General features: G+C 32.4%; 1 protein-coding gene across 1 annotated transcript in view; it reads left to right on the plus strand.

Annotated features, from left to right (window-relative positions):
* The window catches only part of LOC106460468 (vacuolar protein-sorting-associated protein 25-like), a 13,266-nt gene extending 4,212 nt beyond the window's left edge, over positions 1-9,054 (plus strand). Inside the window, exons 4-6 of the mRNA XM_013920164.2 lie at positions 1,397-1,485; positions 7,684-7,759; positions 8,200-9,054. Coding sequence (XP_013775618.1) covers positions 1,397-1,485; positions 7,684-7,759; positions 8,200-8,312 — 278 coding nt within the window. The 3' untranslated portion in view covers positions 8,313-9,054. The remainder of the gene's footprint in view (positions 1-1,396; positions 1,486-7,683; positions 7,760-8,199) is intronic.
* Positions 9,055-11,165: the final 2,111 nt, after the last annotated feature.

Below are 11,165 nucleotides of genomic sequence, written 5' to 3' on the forward strand. Positions count from 1 at the left end.
CTATAGTACCTCAAATATAATACATTTACATACAACAGCTTCAATATACCCGCTAACATAAGTTTAATACTTTAAGCAGTGTGACTAATGCAGATTTCATTGCATTAGCCACAGTGGCTGAAGGATTTATGTGAGCAGAGCAAGCTTTGTTTAACAAACTATTAGTATAAGCTTTCAACCATACATGCAAGCTATCTATAAGTTTTGAAAAAAACAATATTACTACAATTTATCACAAAAAATGTGATCTAAACCAGACTGTGTTTTCTTTTCTTACAAACTTGGAATTTTGTAATATGCAACAAAGAGTTTTATGACTTACACTATCCATATCATCTTTTATTAGTCATTTGGAGTTGTTGGTGTTTTTTGTTTTTTTTACAAAAAATAACTTAAAAGTAATTTGTAGAATATACATCATTATTGTTTTAGGTTTGTTTGTTTTTTATATGGAATGAGCATGGATTAGTTGTCAGCATGATGGAATCTGGACCCTTGGATCATGTCCCATTGCCACAAAAAAAATGTTCCTAATTTGGGGCTGTGGATACAATATATATGATTAAGCAGCTGAAGAGTGTTGGCATTGACTGCTGCTAACTAGCTGCCTTCCCTCTATAACTATCAGTTCAGAACTAGGGACAAATATTGCCAGTATTCCTGGTGTAGCTTTGCACAAATATCCAAAACAGACATTCATATTAATTAACATTATGTTTATAATATTTGCTCATATACTTTATGTTGAGCTGTTTCCAGCACAGTTTAGTTTACACATTGCTCTTGAGCCTTTTTAAAATCATTTCACACGTTCTTTCTCCCTTACTAATTATTATGTTTCTTACACTAATTTTTTCTGCTCTCTCCCTATTTCTTATACAGTGAAAATCGTTCACACCTGTAACATTCCCAGTAATAGCCAAACTAAACACTCCTGTGTTATCATGGTGATCTGCTTTAGACACCTATGATGCCATTGAGGGTCATTAACCTCTAAAATTCACACTTCCTACTCCTTCCAAATCTATCCTTGAAGAAGCAAAACCTACTGATTGAAAGCAGTGAGGCTATAAGGATCTTATTTTATGTTAAAGTAAGAAGATATTGTTTATAACTGCAGGTTTGTTTAAACATATGTTTAATAAAATATGCTTCAACCAGTGATTATCGAACTTCCCTTTTATTTTATGTGGTATTAGCTGTTTGTTTATAGCATGATATTATTATTGTTCATTGACACTGTTACGATGGGAAAAAACTTTCTATGGGTGACAATGAAGAAAAAATACTTGTTTTACTGACAGTACATGATATTTTTTAAATAGTTGTGTAGTAATTTAATTATTACTGAATATAACAATTTATATACAGTGTTTTCAGTTTTTAATTTTGCCAGGACATCTTGAGTGGTTAGACAAACAACACCAGCGATGTTATGTTTACTGGAGGACACTGGAAGAGTGGGGAAAACTGATTTATAAATGGGTAAGGCTTATATAATACATCATAATGTCTTTTTATTTAGTGTGTTATTTTGATATATCAACTTAGAGACTGAATGTTATGGAATTCATGTTTATATTCAATATTAGAAATAATGAATAAAATGGGTGTAAAATGCAAATATTATGGGATTTCTCTCCCTCTATTGTATGAAAATGAGTTGCATCAGAGTACAGTGATGTTTTGATAATTTACACAGTTATTGATTGTCATCCAACTAATCAGCAGGTGCTATGCCAGCTTAATGCTTATAGGAATACAAGCATTCATACTGTTCCCATATAGTAGGGTGATGATGGCATTCATGGGTCCCTGGCTAGAAATTCTACTGACAAATATGTATAAATCAAAGTTTTGGTTTGTGAAGGAGGTTACTCCATTTGATAGATTGAGGCCAAAATTTGTATTTCAGTAGTTAGATGTATAAATACTCAGAAGAGTGTTTGTAAAACCAGTATTGTTGATAGAAGTTGTTGAGATAGAAAGCCAAACTATTCAAAGTTAGGTTAAGTAATTCAAGTGATGCTCTGTGTACGTGATGAACAATAATCCAGTAGAGACAGTGCTTGAAGTGGGGGGAAAGAGGAATTGGGGTGATTTGTGAAATTCTTGAACTCGAAAAAGAAAAGAGAATCTAATTGGTTTGTGTATAATTTTATATTAGGCCAACATATATCAACCTGAAATAGCCACTCTGAATTTTTATAGTTTATTAACTACATATATAATAATTGTGTAATTGCACACTTTTTTTTTTACTATAGTGGCAGGACAAAAAGTGTATTCAACATCTAGGGGGTTGTTTTTCAGTAATGGCTTAAAAAGTAGAAGATCAACCAGTTTGATAAACATGAGACTTAATGGCATGGATTATTCACAGGCACAGATTAACCCCCCACATTGGTCTACTATTGGCTTCTGCATAACCTATTCATCCTGTGCATAAATTTTAGCTTGTTTATCCTTTGTTTCAAATTAGGACAACTTTGAAAATTTTAATCAATTAGTCAGTTTGGGATTCAATTCGTGTAGCAAGGTTTGTTTGTATTAATAACAATAGTGGAGGTGACTGGCTTTTCAAATTATTTCATGTTGATTGTCGAGTAATTTTTCATTGTGTTGGATTAGCGAATTAGGCTGTTTACAGAAAGTGACAGTGGAAAAAAACTTGTACGACCCTATGTGTTACACTTTGTTTCATTTAACATAGCCCAAGGCAACTGTAAAAGTACCATAGCAAAAGATTCAATTCTGCTGAAAGGTAGTGGGGTGGTTTTGAACTCTATTGATAAGAAGTGAGATGGCATCCCACCCCACTTCAAGCACTGAGTAAAGACATTGCCAATGAATTAGCTGTAAGTGTGGGTGTGAGTTTACTCCCAGAAAAAAATGTTATAGATTTAACAATGAAATGGCCTCAGTGAATGAGTAGCTGTTTAAAAACCACTGCCTAAAAAAGAGAACTAAATGAAAAAACAGAAGTGGGCATTTTTCTTCAGACAACATTATGAGCAAATCTGTATTAGGGTGCTCTATTCAAGTAAATACAAGTGTAGGAAGCATCTCAGCCAAAGGTGCTAGAATCCACACAAAACTACCCTGAATGATAACAGGTGCAAGCAAATTCTAATCCATTATATTACTCCTTTAAGAATAAGACCTGTTTTGTAGGGATTCATTTTCCAGGAAGACAATGATCCAAAGCATCCAAAACGTGTGTTAAAGCAATACTTTGATGGAACACTCGCAAATATTGCATGACCTGCACAAGGTCCAAATACGATTATTATTAAGGCTGTATGACAGAACATTTGAGGGACAATGGGGAGCCTCTTATCCTGTCATGGCTATCGTGGTCATTTAAATCAAACATCCATCTGCCTGTATTCAGCCTTGACTCCCCAAGTACTTATCAAGCCCTCTCCTGAATTCTTCAAATCCCATTGCATTAACCACATCTGAAGGCTGAACACCTTGTTTAAAAATAAAACTAGTCTGTAGATTACTTCTACCTTGCCAAAACTTAAATATATGTCCCCTAGTCCTACCACTCTTACCTTTAAGCATGAAAAAAGATGGTTCATCAATCCTAAATATTCCCTTTATAATTTTGAAAAATTTAATTAGATCCCATCTAACCCTTTGTTTCTCCAGAGAAGTAGCTTTAAGAAACTTAACCTCTTGTCATATGATAGACACTCCATTGTAGGAATCATCATAGTAGTCTCCCTTAAATCATTTTCTTACCACTCAAATGTGAAGAGTAAACAAGAAATTCAGAACAGTATTTCCCAATCATACATTGGTGAGCTTATATTAGAATAAAAAAAAGATGTACTGCTCTCTTGCAAGCAAATGCAAAATACAAGTTCATTGTACAACTTGTTTGTATCTGCTGTATGTATATCACCTATACAGTTCCATAACTACTTCCCTGTTTTTTACTTATAATGGTGAAATTAAAAACTGGAAAACAGATTTCTCTGTTTCTACAAATACATAAAAGTAACAGTGATGTCATGTAATAATGTACTAGTTTAACTACATTTTCCTTTCAAAAGAAAAAATACATTGGAAATATTAAACTAAATATCTGTGTACCTATGAGTTTATTCTATTTAGATAAAGTTTATGAACCAATCGAAACAGTGTTTAGTTGAATTTTATTGTAGAAATATTTTGTTCATTTCGAATTAAAAACCCTTAGCGTACAATATGGAGCATAACTCCTCTCTACAAAACACAATGTTTTTGTACTCTTAACATTATTAGGGTGCTACTTTTACAATTGTGAGTAAATGTAGTATTCATAAATAAACCAAAAAGTATTCACCATTTCAAAATTTTTAGTTTCTCCTTAGTACATTGGACAAAAAAATAACTTAAAATGGCAGGCTTATATATTAAACTTTTCAGAACTCACTCTTTATCTTTTATAATTAATTTAGCTGGAAAGCTGTTAAATAATTGTGCTAAAAAATTTATATAGTATATTCCTACACTAAGCCTAAATTTAAATTCTTTGTAGTCTTCATTCTGTCCAAAATTATAATATACTTGGAGATTAAGATAGACTGTCCTTTCTTCAGAAAGTTTATTAGAATCATTTTAAGTTTTACAGTGCTACAAGTGTTTTAAGATATAATGAGCACTTACTGGATAGCATGTTGGTTGATATTCAGCCTATAATAGAAGTAGTTGACCCATTTGCTTAACTTGATAGCATAACTTGGTCCAACAAGAATCGTTTGGTCTTTCAAGGTTGTCCTTGAATACCTACTCCAGAGGAAAAGAAAAAGAAAAAATGCTCAGCTCATTCTTTATTTTTCTGGAATTCTTAAACTTCTATTTCAGTGGTTCCCAACCTTTTGTGGCCCTCGCCCCCCCCCCCCCTCCTCCAAAAAGTGTGTATTAGACATTTCCTCTTGGCAACATTTGGGGAAAAATGGACCTTGTATAGTCCTCTTCCACGCATCCCTGGTTGGGAACCCTTGTCCTATTAGTTGCTAATATCCATTACTGCTCATCGCAACTCATTCCATAAGCTAATCATACTGTTAGAAAAATAAAACTGTCTTAACTGGAGCCTATTTAATTTGTGTCCTATCTTCAAAATATAGCACAAGGAAATCAGATGCCTTTATCATATCAATTTCCCAGGTAATCATATAAACTTCAATAAGATCACCTCTTACCCTTCTCTTTTCAAGAGAAAGTATGACATCTTAACCTATTCTTAATAAGCTAACCCTTCCATTCCTGGAATCACCATAGTAGCCTTCTTCTGAGCCATTTCTAACAAGTCAAAATCCTATTTTAGATAAGGAGAAAAAAGGCTATGCATGGTATATGAAATGAGTTTTAACCAGTGATTTATAGAGTATAGAGATAATTACCTCTTTTGTCTTGTACTCAATATCTGTAAACATTCCCTAAAATTCTGTTAGCTTTACTACTATTAATAGATCACTGCCTTGAAGGCTCAAGTTTCTTATGTACCACTCTGCTAAGATCCTTCTCTTTAGTCACAATATTAAGTGGGTTTCCATCTATATGTATTACACAAGTTATGATACTCCAAATACTTTTACTTTAATTTCCCAAGTACTTTTCAAACTTGCCATTCAATCCGAGTCATTCTCTAGAACCTCAACATCCTCAGTGCAGCTAGATATACTCAAGAGTTTAATATCAACAACATATTTCAGTAATTTGCTAATTATGCTCCTGTCAGTGCCATTAATGTAAATAAGAAAACACAAATGTTTAAGTACTAACCCCTGAAGTACACCACTAGTAGCAAATGTCCAGTTGATTGGACTCCATTAAATTTGGATCAGCTAGTTTTTCCCTAACCTCTGCCAATATGATTTTCTTAGCTAATATTCCATGTAGTACCTTATAAAAAGACAAATTATCAAACGTCCTCTGAAAATCTAAGTACACAAAATCCATACCCTTTCTAGAGAACAAATAACATCTTTTAAAAATATTAACTGATTAGTAAGACAAGATTTCCCCCAGTAAAGTCATGCTGGCTCTTATTTATTATATCATATTTCATTAAATGATCTGATCCTGTAAAGTTTGTTTTTTTATTCAATTCTCTAAATTTATCTCATTACAAAAGATAGACTAAGTGGCCTATAATTTCCAGGATAACTCTTATCACTCACTTAAAAAATATATGTAACTTTAAACAATCTCCAATCCTGAGGCACTTGCCTACTGTGTGTTTGACCTACCAAAAATTAACAGAAAAGCTTGCATATTCAATCTTTGACCTTTAAAACCCTGGAAAACAATATCTGGTTCTAGTGTTTTAATCTACGACTACACATCGGTTCCAGTATCCTATCCCATAGAATTCTCAGGGTGATGAATATTGCTAACATCCTTTCTTGTAAACATAGAAAAGAAAGCATTTGGTGTTGTTTGTGAGTTTGGTTATGGTTCTAAAAGTGTTGATGTTAGATAATACATCTTCTGTGGATATGTGATACTGGAATAGAAGATTATTGTTGCAAAAAGTCTCAGCCATCAATGGATTATTCATATTAACATTTGATACCTGATGTGATCTTAGTGGCAACTAGCTATTTTACAATTTTTTAGTTGCACCTGAAAAGAAACTGATGTAACTGTGTTTGTAATCTAACCAGAGATCCAACATTAGCCTGAATAAAAAGTAAGATTACACCATCAGAACCATGTAATGGGCTTTCAGTTAGTCACTAAACACTCTTGGGGAAAATTTTCAAGATAGAGCATAAAGCAAGGTACTAGTTTTCATGTTTCCTTATAGTTAAGTTATAGTGCATGAAGCAAGGTACTATTTTCATGTTTTTTAGTTAAGTTATAGTGCATGAAGCAAGGTACTAGTTTTCATGTTTTTTATAGTTAAGTGATAGTGCATGAAGCAAGGTACTAGTTTCATGTTTTTTATAGTTAAGTTATAGTGCATGAAGCAAGGTACTATTTTCATGTTTTTTTAGTTAAGTTATAGTGCATGAAGCAAGGTACTAGTTTTCATGTTTTTCATAGTTAAGTGATAGTGCATGAAGCAAGGTACTAGTTTTCATGTTTTTTTTATAGTTAAGTAATAGTGCATGAAGCAAGGTACTAGTTTTCATGTTTTTTCATAGTTAAGTTATAGTGCATGAAGCAAGGTACTAGTTTTCATGTTTTATATAGTTAAGTGATAGTGCATAAAGCAAGGTATTAGTTTTCATGTAAAGTTTCTGCCTATATTATACATGTTTTCTCTTCTGTGTCTTGCTCCTCTTGTACTCCCCTTTTTTACATTTTTTACAATGCAGTACAAAGTTAGGACTAATTTCACAGCATTTATTAGGACTGCAGCCAGTTAAACATTATATTCACAAATAAACCAAGTACTATTTATCATTTAGAAATTATCCTTAATATCATTTTACAACATTGTTCAAAACAAAAACTATTGTTTGTGCACATTTGACTCAGTACTCACTTAGAATATATATTATAACTGACTAACTTTTTTATAGTAATTTCAATACAATAACATGTGGTCTTGGTGATAAATGCAGTGATTAGATAGCTTGTTACTTTAGCATTAATGATTTTTTTTAAAACAGGCTGTTCTTTTAGTACACACTGAGCTCGTATATTTTCATGTTTTTTTTTTTTCAAATATTGTAGGCATCCAAGAATGGAATGGTGAATACTGTGTGTACCCTGTATGAACTGACCAATGGGGATGACACACGAGATGAAGGTTAAGATTATTTATCATCAAGTGAATTGATTATAAAAAAAATTATTAAAAGTATATTTATTAAAAGGTTGCAGTGATTGATCGGTGTATTTAAGTTGTTTGATATTTACCTGGCATACCTTTAAGTGATGACACAAGAGTTACTAATCTAAAAAATACATTGAAATAAATGTGACATATATATTTATCTGAATAAATAATGTAAAAAGATGATGTATCTTACCAAACATTATGTGAAGTAGTTGCTAATTTTTTGAACTAGTAAAGTAATAATTTAGTTGTAAACAGTCTATTACATAGTTTGTAACATAATATTTTTACCTTCTTCATACTTATTGGGAAAAAAAAGGTTTTCATAACTGTCTTCCATTAATTAGATTGTGTAAACTTTAAGTACTTTGTATTTTTTTTTAATTAAGAACAAAAATTGATTTTTACAGAATTCCATGGTCTTGAGATGGATGTATTAAAAAAAGCCTTACAGGCTCTAGAGAATGAAGGCAGGGCAGAGCTGATTTTCTTTGATGAAAATGAAGGAGTCAAGTTTTTCTAGCTCATCAAGATCAAAGCTTTAATTCCATTGCTTCTAATCTTTAAGTAAGTGATTTTCCCGATGAGTATTTGTTTTGTCAGGGAAATCCTTATTTTGAAAGTTGCCACAATGTAATCTAACTTGTGACATGATTTCTCAACAAGAGAGAAAGGTTCTGTGTCCAAAATCAGCACGTTTACAACACTGATCTGTCCTGTCATTAAAGTATGTGCTGTTGATAAAATTATATTTAATGTTTTGTAAATATTTGAAATAAACACTATAATTGTAAACATTTATTGTGAGGCTAGTTTTAGGACAAAAAGAATTACCTTTGATAGTTGGTTTCCCATAGAAGCTTCTGACTGACAATTTCCCAGAGATCTAAAATGTTAACCTAATGTTTCAAAATTATTAAAATTACATAGGACTTTGCATTCATTACTTTCTCATCTTCTTGAATTATGTACCAGTATGTTGCTACTTGTTTTGTTAAAATGTAACTATTTATTTTCACTTTTAACTGATTAAGTAAATTAGTAGTCCCAGATATTTAATTGATCATTATTTATAATTCAAGGTTAAAACCATTTGAAACAAAACACTGTTATTATTTAACAACAAAATAAAAAACATTAGATTTTTCTTTATCCTCTTAAACTGACTTTTAAAGCAAAGCATAATATGCATGTAATTTAGACATAGCCAGTATTGTGGCATTCCACTTGCTCAACCTATTGAAATAAATCAGATTGTAGTCTAATATCTTTGTCTTGCACAGATTTCACATTTACAACATACAGTATTTGAAATATTTATGGAAAGGGTGATGAAAAAGGATATAAATGGCAAATACTACACTTTGTCATGTTAAAATGAACTGCACCACAGTATAGTCACAGCTAATACTTTGCACAGTGATTGGATGTCATTCAACCAATCAGAAAGTGCTACATTAGTATAAGCTTATAAAAGTACAGGCAATCTTGCTATGACCAGCAATAGTAGTGTGATTTCATACATGGCTATGGGAACTGAAATTACTACATGACAATCATGTAGAAATGAAAGTTTTTGCTGATCAAGGATATGCCACTCAAAAAAATATTGACAATAACAATACTCTATGTTTGAGAAGGAATAGTATACAAGACTGAAGAGGGTGCATAAAACTGACACTCAATAAAAACTCAAGATAAAGAACAGAAACTAACTAAAATGATAACATAGAGACAACAAAAGCCATTTTTTCTTCAATTCTGTCTTTGCACAACCACCCTTGTGAAGTGTCAAAAATTTAAACCCAGGAAATTATTGATTCATTTCTTAAACTCTAATAAAATACTGACCACCACTACTTCTGACAGCAACTCTTTCCATGTCAGTCCCCCTGTTGAAAAAAATAAAACTGTCTTAAAGTTGGGCCTAACATGTCTTTTTCTAAATTTTAACCTTGTTTCCTCTGGTCCAGTTGTGGTACATTGGCTTACTGTGCATTTTCTACCTTCTTGTTTTAATGTAGAATTCTTCAGTATTTTTCATTCCTTGAAGGTATATGTTTTTGTATAACAGGTGGTCAAGAATGTTGTTAAGTTGATTTGATTCTAATTACCTTTGTTCTTTGTCATTCCCTTGGAGATAACACCTGGCCTTCCCATGGGTATTATAGTAGTAAAGCTGCACCTTGTGCATAAAGGTCAACAGCATTGTCCTTCAATGGTAGGTCAGTAGATATCTTGAGGTTACAGCCTCCCTTATATTTGATGGAGAAATGACCAGTCAGGTGGATAACGCTAGTTGCTCTGGGTAAGTGAAATGTTACCAATTCAACTAATTAACATGGAAGTTTAGGCAGTCTGGAACATCATCTTGAGTGAGTCATTCAGTTTGGAAATACGTTTTGAGGGAGTAGAATCACCCTGATCAATTCACCACTGCAATACAGGCAACTGTTCAACATTTAATACGAGTACACACACACACACTGTGTTTGTATTTGAAAATTATTTTCATTGTGTATGACACTTTGCATCCAGTCTGTTTATTCCTTAACATAGACTATTAGTTTTAGCAATGCAATTACAGAAACAAACAAATCAACATTTAAACATAAGCAGGTACCAAAAAGCAACAATAATACAAAATATAATTATAGCTAAATGTAAATAATAAAAACCATTAAAATTACTAAATGTCTTTGTAGATAAACTTAAATGTGATACAAAATAAAACTCTGAAATTAAATTATGCATAAAGAGACACTTCAAAAAATAATAAAACTTTAAGCACTGTTTGATTGATGTATGCACATTTACACTGTAGCAAATGTTCTGGAAAACTGATGGAGCCCAAGTCAGGCCTAGACACTGTCTTTGGAGAGTACAATAAAATGCTTGTACCCAAAAAATTAGTGGTCAGCCCAACTATCTTAGAGTTGGGTGAAATTTGGTACATATGTGTGAAGGCAAAAAGGTGAAAATTCTTGGTTGAGACAGGAGCAGTCAGAACACTGGCAGGCCTCGAAGGATATCAAGCCCTCCAAGTGAAATATTGACTTTGTTCTTACAAATGATGATGATAGTCTAGCTGTAAGGGTAGAGGTTGTTCTCCAACTCTGTCTAGGAAATATTGCTTACAGAACAAAGGTAGTCATCTCCAACATTGGATCTGGTATTGACATCCTTAGGATGGCTGTATTACAGAAGTTATCTTCCATTTTCACATTTTTAATAGTTGAACTAATGTTCCATGAAAAGAATTTCAATAATGGCCAGATCAAGCATTGCAACAGTGAATTGCACAGGTGTATGCAGTTGAGGGAATAATAGCACTTCCATGTACACAAGTGGTGTTCCATGATTTACTCCAGAAAGC

The sequence above is a fragment of the Limulus polyphemus genome, unplaced genomic scaffold (genome assembly GCF_000517525.1).
Source record: "Limulus polyphemus unplaced genomic scaffold, Limulus_polyphemus-2.1.2 Scaffold776, whole genome shotgun sequence".
NCBI lineage: Eukaryota > Metazoa > Arthropoda > Merostomata > Xiphosura > Limulidae > Limulus > Limulus polyphemus.